The 19,244-nt window shown below is 40.8% G+C and overlaps 1 protein-coding gene across 5 annotated transcripts in view; it reads right to left on the bottom strand.

The window, feature by feature from the left end:
* LOC133511849 (receptor tyrosine-protein kinase erbB-4-like) overlaps window positions 1-6,802 on the bottom strand; it is a 286,982-nt gene extending 280,180 nt beyond the window's left edge. For 4 of the 5 annotated variants that reach the window (XM_061840835.1, XM_061840837.1, XM_061840839.1 and 1 more), the window contains exons 1-2: window positions 6,303-6,802; window positions 3,217-3,330 (exon numbers count right to left, since the gene is read on the bottom strand). In XM_061840835.1, the coding sequence (XP_061696819.1) occupies window positions 3,217-3,330; window positions 6,303-6,381 (193 nt within the window). In that variant the 5' untranslated portion in view covers window positions 6,382-6,802. The remainder of the gene's footprint in view (window positions 1-3,216; window positions 3,331-6,302) is intronic. The other variant, XM_061840838.1, reaches the window with a different exon arrangement.
* Window positions 6,803-19,244: the final 12,442 nt, after the last annotated feature.

Genomic DNA, 19,244 nt, shown 5'->3' with positions numbered 1-19,244 from the left:
CCAAACTATTATTTTTTTAGTAGGTGTATACACACCTACCTGTTATTTGGAACCCACAAAGCTCTCATCCTCTGCACCCGTGCAATCCATTTTTCACAACGAACAGGGTCTCTTTCAAACTTATGAAGGGTAATTCCATTCTCCCGAGAGTTCAAGCAATGTCCAGCAATGCAATGAGCCAGCATTTTGGCTAACACGTGTCATGATCCTGCCGCTCCAGCCCGGGCTGTCCGGGTGCCCGCGCGGTTGCGCTGATTGGGAGGCGCACACCTACGCCTCATACGGGCTGATTCGCCTGTGTATTTATATGTCCCCGATGACGACTGGTGCTCGCCAGTTCGTTGAGCTTCATGTCCCGTTCCAGATCGACAACCCGTGTGTACCGACCTTCGCCTGTTCTCCGACCAACCTTGTAAGGCTGACTCCTTTGATACTTCTGCCTGCTTTGATCGTTCTCCTGTGTACCGACTCCTGCCTGCCCGCTCACAGCTCTCTTCGCCCAACGTCCCAACTACCGCTGCTGCACCTGACTGCCTGCTCGATCCCCAACCTAGGCATATAATAAATGTTTCTCCCTGAACTACCTTGCATCGTCAGAGTCCTGCATTTGGGTCCTACTCCCGTTCCGATGGGACGTGACAACACGAAGGAACAACGACCTACCTTCCCGGAGGTAAAACTAATGGAAACAAACGAGTCCACTAAGGGGTGCCGCTGTCCTTTACGTCACTTCCTGCTTCTTCTCGAAAACAAATCCCTGAGAGGATTTTCATGGCGGGAGTTACAAAAAGCTGTATACGTCGAAATCATTATTTGTGATGAAAAAACACATGGGACCATATTGGCTGTGGGTTTTTCATTAATAATATACCAAAAATCATCCATTTCATGACAGACCCACTTTAAATCAAGCAATTTTTGTAGAGACTGGATGTCTCATGCAGATGAGCCACTGCTCAGCCAATGGTGTGGGGGAGGAACTTTCATTACCGTTCCAATATACGACCTAAAGCCACTAAGTGGCAACTTAACCCAATTATTAATGTCCAGGTTCTCAGAAGCTATGGCTGATGTTCTGTGCATTTAAAAGGGGAAATCTGCTGCTACTGAAGCTTGGCTAAAGGCCTCTGCCGCCGCCAGAGCTCACGGCCTTTAGCAGAGCTCCGGCGTCCAGGGCCAACAGCCTCCGCCGCCTGGAAGCTTGGCTCGCGGCCTGCCACTGGAGATCGCTCGTCAGACTCCACATCATTCCCGCCCAAAGAAACATCCGAATATTCAACATTAATTACAGCCACAGGTTCAAATCTGTATGGAAGTATTTCTCCGTCTTCCCGATCAACCGATCCTGCTATTTCTTCATCAGATGAGGATAAATACGAGAAATCGGCGTTGGGCATAAATTGTTTTCCATGTAATCGAGCCTTTGTTGCGGCACGGTACATGTCACATCCACGCACGTACGTCATGTGACTCGCGAAAATGGCAGCGCCCCTGAAAATTCGTAAAAAAATCTTCTCAAAAGACTATTAAATGAGAGAGTATTTAACATCACATCGTCAAAATAGGGTACATATTACATGACCTATTGGATCCACTGTTCATGCAAAGCACTGGATTTCCCCCTTTAAGTTGTTTGCATGTAAGTAAAAGTCACTGTTGGTGTAGTGATACGGTCGCCTGACTTTGGTGAAGCCAGCATGGGTTGAGTCCTCTCTCAGTGACGCTGTCTATATTCGTACCCTGCGACTGACTGGTGACCAGTTCAGGGTGTAGTCTGCCTTTCGCCCAAAGTTAGCTGGGATAGGCTCTAGCACTTCTACAACCCTTGTGAGGATAAGCACCTTGGAAAGTGGATGGATGCAAGTAATTATTACATCCTCATCATCACCACAGCAATATGAATATGAATAATAGTAAGAGGTTAAATAGTGAAAATGTAATTTTTTTTCCCCCATACTGTTGTCTGTTCCTGAGGGGCCTAAACACACATTTTTCTGACTAATTAAAACATAGAGGATCGATTTCTCCTAATTGAAACTTTGAGCCTCCGATGTTTTCAGACTAGCTCTACTAATTTTCTGTGATAGCAAGCAAGCACATGCTGCGACATAAGAGTTTGGTCAGTCGATACAGGAACTGGACCTTACAGACCATGTGCTGTGCACGTTATTTTGGTGTTGCTTTCATTTACAAATGAAGAGGCACATAATCCTGCCTCACCTTGCTTGAAAAAGGAGAAGGTAAACGTAAATGGAGTGTGAAACAAAAGAAATCCAAGAGGAAACCTGGACTATTTGATGAACTGCATATTCTTGTTTGCCATTCTACAGACATCATTTCAAAAGAGCCGTACAAGGAGGTGGGATGCACCAATCCCATTATGAAATCCTTCACACAAGAGGCGTCTAGCAGCTGCCAATAACGATGATGCATGGCCTGACGTATGGACATGTGCTTTGCCTGTATAACTGCACCTGATAAATGAGGTTATATCGCTTGTAAAGGTCACATAAAATATGATCCAATCCCTTCTCCTGCCAGGAGACATTTTAAATGTTGATGAACCTATCAACAAGTCAAAACCGGGAAAAAAAAAAATCTCCTCCAGTATACAACAAAAAAGCTAAATGATGTAGATAATAAATTGATGAGGGTTATCATCTTGAAAAGCCAAGGTATCATTAAATATAATCACGATAATGATACAAAATCACAACGGCGGTAGTGATAATATACTGTTGCCTTCGACTTTGCAGAATTCAATGCTGTTTGTTGCTTTAGAAATGATTCTTGTCTTCCATTCTCATCATTATATTATTGATACTAAAGAGTCCATATGATGGGGTTTTTTTTTTTTGCCTTTTTTCCTCAGTTTCTCACACACACAGAACGGATTTATCCACACGAACACATTGACATGCTGCAGGACACATACCAACCCAACCTTCAATAATGGTATCAACGATTGTTTTTGTTGTTATTAGCGGTATAATGGCAAGGTCAAGCAAAAAAAATAAAATAAAATAAAATAAAAGATAAATGCAAGGGCAGGATTTTAAAAACTGATTCAATAAGGGACCCGGTTTTTTATCTTATTTGAGCTCCCAAAAAAAAATAGTTCCATGTGGACAAAACAAAGACTCTTAACAGATACACTTAAGGTTGTTGCCATGTGGATGCTGACTCCTGGGCTCACAAACTACAAAGGAAACTTACAGCGATACAGTGTTGTAAAGCTCACATGCACATGCTGACGTGCCGATGAGTGCAGCGCAGTGTGAGTGCAGGCCAGCAGGAGACAGAGTAGAGACGAGTAATCACCCTCAAGCTCTGAAAAATAGTTCCAGTGCAAGTGCGCCCTCAGGTTACATGCTATAGCACAGCACCATACATTAAAGCATAAAACTCATCAGTATAAATTAGCCTGAAAAAACACTGCACTGTGGTTAAATAATAATAGCAATTGATTATTATTGAAAGAACAATTTGTCCATCCAAACTAATATTTTTTTACATACTTTTAGAATCTAAAAGCCACAGAGTGCAAAGTTATTTCAAATGATTTAAAAAGATTATTAAGTAAACAATAAGTTTAATTAAAATGCTTTGCAAACAAATATGAGATTAACATGGTTACACACAGACACACACATACATATATATATATATATCTCCATTTTCTGAGCCGCTTATCCTGATGAGGGTCACAAGAGTGCCAATCCCAGCAGTCAAGAGACAGGAGGTGGTGTACACCCGGAACTGGTTGCCAGCAAATCACAAGGCACAAAGAGAAACAACAGTCATACTCATCATCACACCGAAGAGCAATTTAGAGTCTCCAATTAATGCATGTTTTTGGGATGTGGGAGGAAACCGGAGTTTGTGTAGTGCAGCTGTAGAGCGTGGGCCTCACAGTTCTGAGGACCCAGGTTCAAATCCGGGCCCCGCCTGTGTGGAGTTTGCATGCTCTCTCCGTGCCGCCCCCGTGTTCTCCCCCACGTGTGTGTGTGTGTTGTTGTTGTTGTCTACTCCTCAATGACCGCTATCGCATTCTGTGGAAGGATAACTGGTGCTCATTATACAGTGTTACTGCCATATCAGGTAGTCAAGCTCTCATAAGTTGCAGTCCCTGTGGGTTGTGTGCCTGATGGGCAGAAAAGCAGGGTGACTGGTCTTCCCACTTTTGTAGAGCCTTAAACTACTGCAACACCATATTGTATGAATAAAATAAATACAATTTTTGGCCAAGCAAATCTGTGCTAACTTTAATTTCGGATCACAGTTCTCTCTTGCTATGTTTGAAACTTAATTAATTAACTTAAAAGCTTTAATCCACAACCAGAAATGGTCCTCCCTGCTGTGTGAGTGTCTGTGTGTGTGTGTGTGGGGGGGGGGATACAACAAATCCTCATCCACTTTTGCTTAGCCTCACTCCATCACTGTGCTTTCCATTTCTTTAAACAGAGGATATTACCAGTTGAACAATAAATAGTACATACCACCACCATAAATATATTTCAAATGCTATTTTAGACGGAAATGCAAAAGTCTCAAGAAGAAATTAGAGAAAGCTGTGAAGCAGCATAATTAGAGGATACAGTTTTACCCGCATTGCATTGCCTCTACTGATTGAAAGAGCCCACATAAATGCACACTGTCGGATGTAATGCCTACACTCCTGCATATGGAATATATGAATATTCATAAAACAGACAGCTATCTTGAATGGGGCCATACGGTTTGGAATAAGCTGCCATTTGCAATTCCCAGCTCCAGTGTTTTGGAGTAGTAGTCTAATGAAGAGTGCGGTGCAGTGCTGGAACTCTGTGGCCACTCAGCAGCTTGCACTCATGCGTCCTAGCGACAAGTTTGGCTGCTCGGGTGACAAACCGTTTTAATTTAGCAAAGGATCACACTGCCCAAGAAAATGTTCCATTCGTTTTCAGGAGATAATTCAAGACAAGCTACAACGGCATACATGGACATATTCGAGGACCCTACATATAGAGGTTAAACAAGCTTGTATCAAATAAAGCTCGTGAAAAGCAATTGAGCAGGGGCAAGTGTGGGCATGCACATGTTCTTTTTCCCACAGCGCGCGCGGGCGCGCGCACACTCATACGTACACACAGACGAGCACTATTTTGTTATCTTCTCCGTGCCACAAATTAACCAATATTTACACTGTTATTCGCCTAATCAATTCCGTCTACATCTGTCTTTGGTTTCGTGTCAAGTGATTTTGAAACGACGTGGCAGATTTTGGAGGTGATGCACAAAATGTATATATTTTTCTGGCTAAATTGTCTCTTTTCATAGCCATGCATCTATCATATTCTTGAAATTGAGCATCTCCTGTGAACCACTTTGGGAGTTGCATGATTTCTTTATGTTTTCTGACTAACTGCGCTCGACTCTGACTCGAATCTGTCCAAATTACCCAAATATCCACAGTTTGTTTTGTCCTGGTAATGCCTCAATTCTACCTCGTGTTGGAATACAAAATGAAAACCAGTCCCACTCTTACGTGAAATTATATCGTCTATCTTCTGGCGCGCATGACGTAGAAGGAAAAAATGTCACACTCTAAAAGTTTCTATCCGATTATTTCGATCGTCAACATAGGATGTCAAAATTTTGCATTGTTCCGTCCATTCATTAGCCGTCTGAAAGGAACCGATATATTAAATACAGCACGTCCTGTTTTTCAACGGATATGTTTACTCAGTGAAAAATACAAAATGATGAACCAAGCAATGCATTAGCCGGCCCGTCAAATAGCGCCTCTGGAATGCCGGACAAAGTGAGTTGCACATGGTCCCCGAGGGAGTTGCAATAAAATCAAATGGTGTAATTTCACGGTAAACCGCTTTAACGTGGAGCCCTTTGCACGTTACATTCGGACAACGGTTCAACACTTCAGGCTCGTCCCTGCACGACTTCAACCTCGTACATATTTGCGTCTGTGACGCTGATCTGTTGAACGCACAGTATATGCACTGTACTCACATTTTGTCTCAAAAGGGGAAAAAAAAGATGTGAACTTTTAAAAAGACTTCGCAACCACTCTATCCATAATGTCGCATACAAACATGGTTATTTGACCAGCATTGTTTAAACTTTAACATTTGAGATTTCAGTCTCAATTTGGCTAAATTACACATGTCAGCACATCCAACTGTCATTAGTCATAATTACGAACGCCAAAAGCTGATGGCATGCAAAAAGTCTTCCCGCGGAGCCCACGCACTCCGCGCGTCACTTCAGCCGCCAAGCAGCGCGCTCACGCCGGCTTCACTCACCTGATTGTGAGGAACTCGACCCCAACAGGAGGGACGTCAGGAAAAAGTCGAGGCAAAGCAGGACAGTCGTTTGTTTCATTGTTGCGCTTGCCGGTTATTTCCTTGAATTTCACATGTCCAACAGCGTATCCTTGCTTGAAGCAATCACGCCACAGCCAGGCTCGTTTCGGGGCCAAATCAGCGTCACTTTAGGTACTTGGTGGGGTGGTGCTGCGGGGGGGGGCTGTTTTCTCTCCCTTTGACTAAGTTTCGCCGACTGTGCTGCGGGTAAACCTCTCAATCTCCACAAGCTAAAATTGAGACTGGCTGGCTAAACAAGTTTCCAACGCGCGCACAGTAACGCTTGTCTAAACACTATGAGGCTGTATTCATGCCATTTCTCCCCCACTTGCACTCAGTATGCGGAGCCACACTTGATTTTTCCAGACACACCTCCAAGCCCTTGAACTCCTCCCAAGCCCACTGTGATTGGCCCGGGTTGCCGACGATCACCTCGTAGCCCAGCGGCCACTCGTTCACCGGCTCTCTCATTGGTTGACTTAATATGACACCTCATTTAAATTTCTTGCCCTGCACCTGTCACGTACAACATGGGCAAAATTCATTATGGCAGAATAAAAGGGACACTGAAACGGTACTGTATTAGGAGTTCAGCCTGATGTTAATGTCTTGTTGCATTTTTACCATGTTTTAAAATGGGAGAGAACCCACACATCTATTTCATACTGTTTCTCCTCATTAGTGTCACAGAAAACTGGAACCTTTCCAGTGGGGTCCAAGTGTGCGTGTGTGTATTGGAGAGATTTGGCAATCAAACCCCACCACTCAGACGAGACTTTTCGGTTGGTCAACAACGCCCCCCAGCCCCCAACTCCCAAAGACGAGCGCCGTCACCCGCGTGGTTGGCCCCAGGCATCAACACACCTTTGCAAGCTTCAAAAGTCATTTGCGCGCCGCTGAGTTTATCCTAGCCAGTTTGTTTGTTTTGTTCTGTGTATATTACTGCTCTTCTTCGAGAGGGGGCAGGAGAGAACCGCTTAAATGATGATGATTGCCTGAGGTCTGGTCAAATTGTATGTGTTGTTGACACATACGGGAGTGCGGATTGTTCCACTGACGCACACATTCATGCATACTTGTGAGATGTGAGGACTGTTTAAATGATAAATAGCTTGGGGTGGCGAACGCGTTGAAATTTCCAGGTAAAGCAGCCTTCTTTAGTGGCTACTTTGATGAAAAAACATTGCAGTACTTACCATAAACAGAGTTAAAGGAACGAATGCGTACATCTGCACATTATGCCATGCCATGCCATTTGATCCAGCTTGATGAAAAATAGTTCACCAGCATGTGCTTCTGCAAAATGAGTGGCTCTTAATGCCGAAGCAGACAGAGAAAAGCGCCACCTCACCAAAACATGAAAATTGATTTTCCAGGCCTGCATGTTTTGTTCAGTAATAAACTTGCAGCCACGTACTTATGTTGTGGAGGTCGTGATGTCGTTGAACATCAGTGAATAAGACAAATTCAAAGTACTTGTGAAAATACACGTTGGTGTAGGGATACACGTCCCATCCAAACAGAATTTTGAAAAACCTGTTCATAGACAAATGCTAAATAATATTCAGTAAATATCAAGCACCTACTGCATTATTCTTGATCACTTTATAAATGTAGTGATCAGTAATAATACATGACATCTTACTGGTGGCTAGTATGCATTGCGGGTGGCAGAGAAGGAAGTACAGAAAAAGTTGGTGCATTCAAAGAGGATTAACTCCCCTTTTCTGGACATGGTGTCATCCAGGCCAAGTGATGTTCAAGAAGAAGTCATATGTAAAGAGTGTAGCAGAGTTTTGTCACCCACGCACTGTTAAGATAACACAACTCATCTGTTCCGCTATCTGAAAAAAAGAAAACATTATAGTATCAGGTAAAACTACTGGACAAGATATATGGGATCCCCTCGCAAAACAATTTCTCCAAAGTGACGTTTATGAAGAATATTCAACGCAATAATAGTCACCCTCTACACAGCAATTGTTCATACTATGACTTACAACAGTCTGCCAATGTGTTGTCTATAAATTTATATATTTATAAAAGAAAAGAAAAGATAAAGAAGAAGAAAAAGGGCATTCATGTTCAATGTATTATTTGTGAGACTTCTATATTGAAGTTGGGCCTAACAGCACATTCCGGCACAATCACAGAAGCTGTGACTCAGCCGAACTTTTGTCGTGACTACGCACAAATGGATGTGCCGTCATTAATCGAGTTTAATATTTGCGACAGTTGGCTACAACGATTTTCCAAGCATGTCATGGAGGACGGATTATTCTTATCTCATACCACACAAAAAACTGGTTAGGATAATGTTTTAGAAAAGTATTTGGGCCTTTGCTCACATAAATCTCATTTTTATGCCGTGTGAATACTGAGTAAGACATAAACTTTAATGCTATGTTGCAGACTTCAAAAACTGCCATGGGGTCATGAACCCATGCTGCATTACAAACTGTTGGGAAGTTGGAAATATTCCACTTTAATTGGAACTTTTCAAGTCTTGTCCTCAAAACATTGCTAAAAATATATATATATATATATATTTACATATATGGCATCACGGTTACAGTGTTGGCCTCACAGTTCTGAGGACCAGGGTTCAGTTCCCTGCCATGCCTGTGTGGGGAGGAAACCAGAAAACCCACGCAGGCATCTTCTCCCCGTGCCTGCACGGGTTTTCCGATTTCCTCCCACATCCCAAAAACATGCATTGATTGGAGACTCTACATTGCCCATAGATGTGATTGTGAGTGCGACTGTTTGTCTCCATGTGCTCTCTGATTGTCTGGCAACCAGTTGAAGGTGTACCCTACCTCCTGCCCGATGAGAGCTGGGATAGGCTCTAGGACTCTGGCGACCCTTGTGAGGATTAGTGACCCAGAAAAAAATAACTTTATATATAAATAAATATATATATATATATATAAAAACAGAATCCGTTATAAATAAGAGGACAAGGTGACATATCAACACACTGATTCCTAGGCCAAACCAGATGTCATGCCGATATCTATTATGACAACCAACCTTATATGCCATTGCCCGCAGTGTAGCCATTTGCCCCAAGTTACAGTTGGAGTAGGGAAATTGACTTTGAACACCATTCAAATGCACTTTCAGTCATAGGAGGTTGAACATTTCAGACCTCATAATTTTATGAAGTGCAGCAAGAAATGCATTACTATGGCAATGATGTCATGTTATGTCTTATTAAAATTTTTGCATGGTATCTGGGCATAGTTCTGGAATACTGATGTATTAAACTGGGTATCAGTCATTAATTTGAGACTAGAACTCAGCAACAACATCTCTGAGATTTCACGGGCATTATAATTTCTATTATACGTATTTATAATCACATTTCTCAATGTTGCTGGACATATTGGTAGCACTATTACTCAACGGATTCAGAGTCAATAAAAGAAAACGTAGAACTAAGTTGGAAAGTGTTTGCTCTTTTTTTTCTCAGCCCAAAGACAGTCATCATCAGTTCTGAAATAGAGGACTTTTTCTGCAAGTACATCTAAGGTTAGAAAGAAAAGCAATGACTAATCACAAGATCAAAACACTTACTCAGCCGTATTATCCAGTTGTTCTGATCTATTTTTTATACACAACCAATGGTGGACATGGTGCACAATGTCTCAAAATGGATGTTGTACTATATACTTCCCAACTTTTTATGTACTTCACACCTCCAAATGATTAATATGGTCTCATAAGCACCAAAAAGTCTGATCTAATTTGAAATCTAGTCATACCTAATAAATGAAGATCTTTCACCACCTTTTAGTGTTTATTTTAGAGTGTAATACATATATTTTGATTTGAACTGTAAGATGTTTTGTTCTGAGATTTTGTAGCGTAAATAACACAGAAGTTAAAAAAAAAAAAAGCTTTACGAAGTGATTCTGTCCTTGATGGGTTGTTTCTATTACTTTGAAATCAGCAAATCTGGTCTTTTTCAGAGGAAACAATGTGACAAGGGGTTATTACCTTCCAGACCATATGCTGCTTACTTTTGCACTTTGAGAGTACAACGAATGCCACCCTGAGTCACAATATGTCCACACATCTGGACATTAATCATGCACTCTGACTGCGACCTCACATCCAGTTTTACACACATACACACGCACACGCAGGCACGTTCATCAGATTCTATTATAACACAGAGTAAGAATGTGTTTCAGCTTCTGATGTGAATCATTGGCTCATAACTCATCTCTCAAATCCATTTACAGTGCTTAAAAAAACAACTGTAGATAAAAGTAAGTAAGTTTCTTTTGGTTTGTCCCTTTCGGGGTCACCACAGTGTGTCATCTCAGATGAATGTACATATATGTTCGGCACAATTTTTACACCAGATGCCCTTCCTGGCTGGATGCCCTTCCTGATGTAACCCTTCTCAGGTAGTGGAGGCCCCATTGGGATATGAACCCACAACCCCTGATTTACCAAGCCAGTGCGCTAACCACTGAGCTATGGGGCCTCTAACAATCAACATAAAACATCCATCCATTTTCTATACTGCTTAGAATAATAATAACAATAAAATAATCATAGCTCTATATTTAAAAAAAACATTTTAAGGGGCATAATTATTATGTTTATGCTTTTTCTGAAAAACATTATTAGCTGCAATAAGCCTGAAGGAGGCAGGTTACCTTCATTTTTTTCCCCCAATACATCAAAGTATATGCCAGAGCAATAATCAAGTCAATTGCGTAAACATCCTTCCTTTGCTATAGGCAGGTTGTTCCTCCCCTGAGATTATTTAAGGCTTTTGTTTGGCTCCAAATGAGATGTGGTCTGCTTGAATATGCACACACACACCACACACACACACACACACACACACACGCACACGCACACGCACACAGCTTGACTTTCCAGAAAATTCTTTGTCTATAGCTATACTTAAAAAAATGCATGCAGACAGTTTTTCCACTTTGAAGATAGTGAAGAGGTTTTCAGAGGAGCTTTCTTTCTTTTGCAGTCAAAAAAGTGTGAGGGGGCACTTTTTGAACCGTCATTGCAGTTTTGACCCCTCACCAGTGGGTGGCAGTCTGTGTCTCACCAAAAGGGTCAACCGACCAGCAGACTGTCTCCATGGGGGGGTGAGCTTTCCCAGCTGCCCCCAACCAGCTTCCTGACTCAGTGTGACATTGTCTTCCCAGCACACAAGCTAGAACAAATATTCCTTGGCTTTTAATAACATCCACACTGCAAATTTATCAAACACCGTTCCAAAATGAGAACTGGCAGCTTGCTATGATGGGACGCTTCATTTTAAATACGCTCCAAATGACTGCTGTTTATCACTCTTACTATCATAATGTAATTTGGGGATATGATATTTTCATTTAACATTACATATGAAGAGACACCCTCTGACAGTTTCGCCCAAACGCTGTCAAAAAGGTAATTTATTCCTGGCGTTGTAATATGCACCGAGACAAGGTTTCAAGTGTTCTTCTAGACATTCCCTGGTGTCTTCTGTACAGCTAATCTAATACATAACCTCCTGATTTGTTTAATGGATGAGCCTTTGCTGCTGCAAGAGGCACGCCAATAAAAACCCAAGTCATCCAGAGGCTATTGTGCCTCATAATGATTCCAAGCGCACAACGTGGGGGTTATGAAGAATTTTTTTACCGCTTTGTACGTTATTTTGCTCAGTTGTTAGCAATCAAGTAAAAAACATATTTTTCCCTCAACCCGAAGACAAACATTCATGGTGATGAACTATTGCCCACGTGTTGCAGCCTGAAAGAAGATTTTGGACTCACATGTTCATTTTTTTCCAACAATGTTTGTTTCCATTTGCTGAATAAGATCATTCCTGTAAAACAATCGATGTCTGAAAGTTAACTCAATTGCTTACATTCACAGCATCACTGAGCGGAGCTGAACTTTTGCTGCCTGCATAAAAATCACATCAATAACGTGACAAACGACTATTTCAGCTTTAATGATAAGGCCGGGACCAGAGGGGGGTGGTAAACTGCTATTCTTACTCATTTACATTTACTCAAGTCACATTTTGGCTAAATTATACCACTTGTCAGAGTAATTTGAATCCACCATACTTTTTACTTTTACGTATTTATGCTATGAAGAATTAATTACTCAATTACAATGATTGACTTGCTATTTTTATTTCTCCATTAATATGGACATTATCTACTTTTAGACTTCATCTTCTGCATCGGGTGCTGCTGCACCAATCCTCAAGTGTCATTTGACTCCAAGGCAGTCGCATGACCGCATACAACTGATATGACTCATTTGGGTGGGGAAAAAAAGCCGTAAGAGGGTTTTCTTTACATTGGCTGAAAAATAACAGCTTTATGATGCAGATGATAATTATGTTTATGTAGTCTTGTGGACATTTTAGCCAACCTCTAACTTGAGAAAATACCTTAGTTGCAGATTTTTTTTTTTTTTTTGTCATTTTGGCAGTACATCTGGCAACATTAGCCATATTTTGCAGTCATGTATCACTGTAAAACATGTTTTTTTTATGGGAGTGGATATGTGCTATGCTGTAATCTTCATCTTTGTCTCTGTCTTTCTTGCTTGCACATGCGCACAAATGCACACACACACACACACACACAAACGCACACGCACGCACGCACACACTCAAGTCTGTTCAGCAAATGGGTTCTTATTCAGTCGTCTGAGTGAATAAAGCAAAACAAACAAACAAAAAGTTTCTGTAGAACCCCATACATGTGTTGTTCGTTTCTGGACACTTAAAAATGGAAATGGTGGCAAGTGTGTGTGGATTCATATATATTATTAATATTTTTTATTTATTGAGGATCATGCTGATTTTTGTAAGCTACTATTTACTTGAGAAGTGTTATCAAAGACTACAATCTTACTCTACTCAGGTATTTGGGAAATGTTTTAGTTTTACTTAAGTTATATTATTCTAAAGCAGGGGCCACCAACGCGGTGCGCGCAGGCACATGGTTGCCCGGGAGGACCACTTAAGGCGCATGCAAGGCATGTTCTAAAAACAGCACGAGTCACAAATTATTATTATTATTATTTGTGGGCGGCATGGTGGCCTCACAGTTCTGAGGTTCTGGGTTCAATCCCGAATCCGCCTGTGTGGAGTTTGCATGTTCTCCCTGTGCCTGCGTGGGTTTTCTCCGGGCACTCCGGTTTCCTTCCCATTCCAAAAAACATACAACATTAATTGGACACTCGAAATTGCCCGTAAGTGTGATTGTGAGTGCGGCTGTTTGTCTTTATGTGCCCAGCCATTGGCTGGCAACCAGTTCAGGGTGTACGCTGCCTCTTGCCCGTTGACAGCTGGGTTAGGCTCCAGCACTCCCCGCGACCCTTGTGAGGAAAAGCAGTGAAGAAAATGGATGGATGAAATGCATTCAAACGATTGCACCAATGAGGTTAAAGGTAAATTTAGCGGCATTTGATTGAACTGATTATGGCTTCTAATATGTGGTTCTATGACTTTTCCAGTTGACACATAAACCTGACCATCCACTGTATTAATAGTTCATCACACATTGGCACATGAGTGGACACAATTACAATGGCTGGCACCATGCCACCTTGGGACTGGAAGCAGCACCCTCAGTGGATCATTGTCAGCTACTTAAAGCCTCCGCATCCTCCATTTCTCATGGTGATTTTTCACTAGATGCTAATTAAAGTATTCATGTGACATGATTACATAAACATATAAAATTAATGGTAATGTGCAATTGGGCACAACCTATGATGCAATGTGACTCGAGCAAATGAGCAAAAATTTGACCACGCTACCCACAAATTTGCGTATCGATGCAATGTGACATGCATTCAGCATTTATAAGATAATGCCCTGGAGTTATTGAGCAGAACAATGGTCTTTGTGAACACCCGTAACCTTTTGATAACTCATACTACCAATACCGGGGTCATAAGAAGTTATAGCAGGCTAGGAATATGGTGAGCAAACTGCAATCATGCAATAGCTGGTTAGTAAATTTAATTACTAGTTTACTGCACTTTGTGAGACAATCTAGCAATAACAGCCGCATAATAAACACTCACTCACCATCTCTCTTTTTCTCAAACACTCTCAATTAAGAAGTACTGGTATAAGAAATGCTGTTTGTATCGACCAGGAGAAGCCCCTCCTCTTCTCTGGTACATGTTGCGCTAATGAAGCGAACTTACGTTTGATGTTTACACAACTCATGATCAAAGTCACGCAAGTGATGCAAGGTGAAAATTGACTTTGCCTTCACTGTTAAAGCAACTTTAAAAAGTTGCACCACAACTGAACAGTGTATAGTGGTGTGATGTCTCTATACAGTAGGTCATGAAAAGTGAACACCTCAAAAAATTTAGAGCACATAGAAAATGTAATCATCATGTTAGCCTGAGCATTTATGTGGGACACATTATCACTTTGAGATATGAGTGACTAACCATTTTTTTCTTAGATTCGAGTTGTCATTGGGGCTGAATTTTGATTTAACCTTCGAGTGAAAATTTGAGATACAAATGCTTTATGGTGCTCAATAAGTTAACTTACTTTGCAGCACATGAACATTTCATCATAAAAGAGCGGCTTCAAGCTTTACAGTGGCCCTCCCACTCCAAGTTTATAATCAAACCGAGCATACATTTAAATGATCACAGCTTTGTCTTGGTAAAATCCGGTAGCTTACTGCTAATCAACGGCAGCCAAATGAAGGGAAACCACCATAAACAACACCATTGACATGCTACCAGTATGCATCTACTGTATGACACAGTTCCAGAACCCTTTAAGAAACAGATATTTAAACGCGTTTGGAATGTGGGACGAAACTGGAGTGCCCAAAGAAAACCCACACAGGCACGGGGAAAACATGCAAACTCCACAAAGGGGACCCGTGATTTGAACCGCGGTCCTCAGAACTGTGAGGCCAACATTCTACAGCTGCTCTACCATGCTGCCTACAAACGGTTTAATGCTTTAAAATTCTATTTCTATAAAGTACAATATGTTTCCTTTTTTTTGGGGGGGGGGGGGGGCAGAACAGATTAAGTAATTTCCATATATTTCAATAGGAAAAGACGATTTGAGATCCGTCAGGGTTTGGATTGAAGAGGATGGAGAAATAACGGATTAACCTCATATCTCAAGGTCCCACTGCATTTTTTGAATGGGGTTGATATATATCTTTTGTCATCCACCCAGTCTTGAGAAACAATTGATATTAAAAAAAAAACAAACAAAAAAAAAAACACTTGTACCAGTTCTTTCCAGCACAGTGAATCATTACCTTGGGTGCTTGTTTTGGCAATAACACAACTATTTGTCTACAACGCAGGTGAGCCCACATTTTGAGGGGAATCATTTTGCATTTCTCATCAAACGCACATGGAGGGGACTGAAATTGTGGCGGGTCCGTCTGCAAGCCTGGCCCAGTGAGCAATGAGTAGCGTTAGCCCATTACCCACACATGATTACGTGGCCATTTCCTCGGCGAATGAGTCTCATCAGAAGTCACTGGAGAAAGCCACCAAGTGTGTAATTGTTTCCCATTAGGGGGAAACTTCCGCTGCCATAGAGTTTGCTGACGAATGCTCACAGAGTGAAGAATCCACTGTGGGTTGTGATGGAATTTCTGAAAAGCCTCTTGTCAGTGTGAAGGTGAAAGTGTGTCATCTTGATACCCCCCCCCCATTGTTATTTGTAACTCAAATTAAAGATTATTTACTCGGCCAATACCAGAGCTGAAACATTATTGCAAATGGGGTTTTTTTTGACTGCATGGAGACCAACATCTAGATATAGCCAGACTTTTTTTTTTTCAAAGTAACGTTGTTTACACATCTCAACTTTTGAAACACAGTTTTGTAAATTAATCAAAAGAAATTGTTTGGGCAAGTCAGTAACTGCTACTGACTATGGTAGGAGTGAAAAGTATATTCACAGCACCGTGATTGTGTTCATGTTTATCAAGCGTTTTGGCATAAATATATTATCTGGAGAATCATGCAAAGTCACACACTTGGTGGAAATGAGATCATTTACATGTGACGCGACACCTAAGGACAAAACAGAGAAAAAGACTATTAGCAATACATTCATTTCTCAGATGAGCTTTTCACCATTAACTTGATGGGCATGAAGCGCTAAAAGTTTTTCCTTTTACTATCCTGACACCTGCAGGACGACAACAAGAGTACACCCATGTAAAATAATACACAAAAACGGAATAATCAAATCATCTTCTTATGAATTTACCCCCGTTAAAAAAGATTGAAAGAATAATGAAAAAAATGAAGGATACAAGAAAACATCATATATTTGTATTAAAAGACTAGTGGTAAAATCCTATTCCTTTGTGTGCTTGCACTATGAAACCACTGGATGTCAGTAAGAAATATCATATCATATTATACTGCTGTATGGTAACAAAAGGACAGTTTATGTCTTAAACATGATTTCTTGCGTAAATCCGAATGAGTATACCAAATATGTCTCATACAGTTGAAATGGACAAGACAGTTTCCTGCTAATTTTAGAACATAAAATGTCATTTATTGGCCAAAAAGGCATAACACCAAAATGATTTAAATTCTAAGTGACAAATTATTTTTGGCTACATTAAGCGGATGGATGGATGTATGGATGTGTAGCACAGCAAGTACTTCATTCACTTCAGATATTAATCTTCATCTGCTTTATAATCACAAAGTTATGAGTCATGCTAAGTCAATTTTATGATTATATATTAAATGTATTCATGGTTTTATTAGTAGGAGTAGTAGTAGTAGAGTACCAGCCCACATTTGGCAGCCAGTATAATATAAAATGAAAACAACAACCTTAAAGTGCTGACATTTACTTATTTCCTCTTGTTTACTGCATGTACATCTGGCCATTACATCACTCGACGCAATTCCTCCGTCAGCCTCATTTAAGTTCCACCACCCAAAACAAGTACTGTATACTTGAGAGGGCTACGTGAAAATGTGGAAAATAAGGAAACAATCCTAAAGAATTAACACATTGACCACTTCCTTAAATACACTTCCACAATCAAATCCTGTCTTTACAAAAGTGGGATGTTTAAATGACACTATTGGATATGATTACAGTGGTGCCTTGAGATACGTTTTTTTTAACATGTGAGCAAACATTTGAGACATGAGCACTGTATTTTAGCAGTAAACTTTAAGTTCACTTCACAACATTTTGATGGCAGGTGAACAATGTTTGCTTTAAAAGAGACACCACTCTGGTTGAAGTTTACTGTCAAACTAACAAAGAACAAAGAGAATTACATATTGTGTACTTCAAACGGCCACATAGTTTTGCTTTAGATGAGTCCATCCACTTGCTCACAAACAATACAAAACTCCAAAGACATTGATGTTGCAGTGTTATAATGCTGTTTACACCATGAAGCAATTGATATTTGACCACAAAAGCTGGAGCAACATATGTAGACCAATAATGTAACAATACTGACAGGCATGTTTTCTTTATTCTCTGCAAAAAAATACATTTTGCTATGGAGTGATGAGGAGATTTTGACGAGGTTCATGTATATCTGTGTACTTGTGTTACACAGCCCCCATGTGGCCAAGACACATACAACAGAAGCAGTAGTCCATTGAACTGAAGGAAGAATGTGGCAGAAATGGTTTGATCGTTTCGATTTGATTTAATTGTGTCATTACTGTATTCATGGGGTGCTATTTTTCTTCTTACTAAAATGTGACTTCATTTTTGTGGGGGTGGGGGGGGGGATGGATTAATGGCATTTCCATTCATTTCAAGAGGGAAAGGTGCTTTGCCTGTACAAAACGAATTAAACTCATGTCAAGGTTACCACTCTAGTTTAGAATGGAAACTAATCCCAAAGTGTGATATGATGATTGTAAAATACACTGAAATACCACTTTATTCACATTATTTATGTTATCATAATTTACTAACAATCAATATGACATAACAAACCAATCTAATATGAATAGCCTTCTAAAATTATAATCCTCTTTAATCCGGTTTCTTGCCATGTTTTCCTTCTTATATAATATTACATTTAGGTTGTTACATATCAGGGAAAGTTGTCTTTCAAACAATCAATAATTTAGATATTGTACCACAAGGTTTGATACCACACCCAGCCCCCTCCAAAAAAAAAAAAAATTCCGTATGTGTCAGTTACATTACGTATTTTAGACGACGTAAACACAACCAAACTGCACACTACTGAACTGAAGTACTATTGCTTGGTGGTTAACCAGCTTTTGTTTGTCGGCAATTTGAATGTTTTTTCTTGTTCCTCAAAATCTCACCGTCTCTCCTTTTACTAACATTCCTTATTTTGTGTGTGAGAATTGTTCTGAAGCAGCAGTTTCACAATTGTGTTTCTCTCCTCTGTGTCACTCTCTCGTTCGCATTTCCCAAAGTGCATCGGAAGGGTGTGTAGTGATGGGCTTTTTATGGCTGTCGCCCAAACTTCGGCTTGCTTTCTCCCCAGTGCATAGTTGGCATTATCCCACTTAATGGGTAAGCACACCAGACATACATTTGTTGCAGCTTTTAAATGCCGTCGGTTCACTGCTCGGGTTCTTCACCACACATACGTACACACACACACACACACACACACACACACACACACACACACACACACGCACGCACACGCACGCACTCACTCACACACACACACACATACACAAGTGCAGAACGCGGCTAAGCAGAGGAAGGAAAGTGGAAGTTCCCCCACAGTCCTCCTTCCTCCCCACAGTGCACATTTGAGAACGCCGACCACAAAAACCTTTGTGTTGAAAGGGTGCTAAAATAAACCTAATTGCCACCCAGCTGTAGACAGAAAGAAAATT

This window comes from Syngnathoides biaculeatus, chromosome 14 (genome assembly GCF_019802595.1).
Source record: "Syngnathoides biaculeatus isolate LvHL_M chromosome 14, ASM1980259v1, whole genome shotgun sequence".
Lineage (NCBI taxonomy): Eukaryota > Metazoa > Chordata > Actinopteri > Syngnathiformes > Syngnathidae > Syngnathoides > Syngnathoides biaculeatus.
Note: the sequence above shows the minus strand (reverse complement) of the source record. Positions and strands in the feature narration are given on the sequence as shown.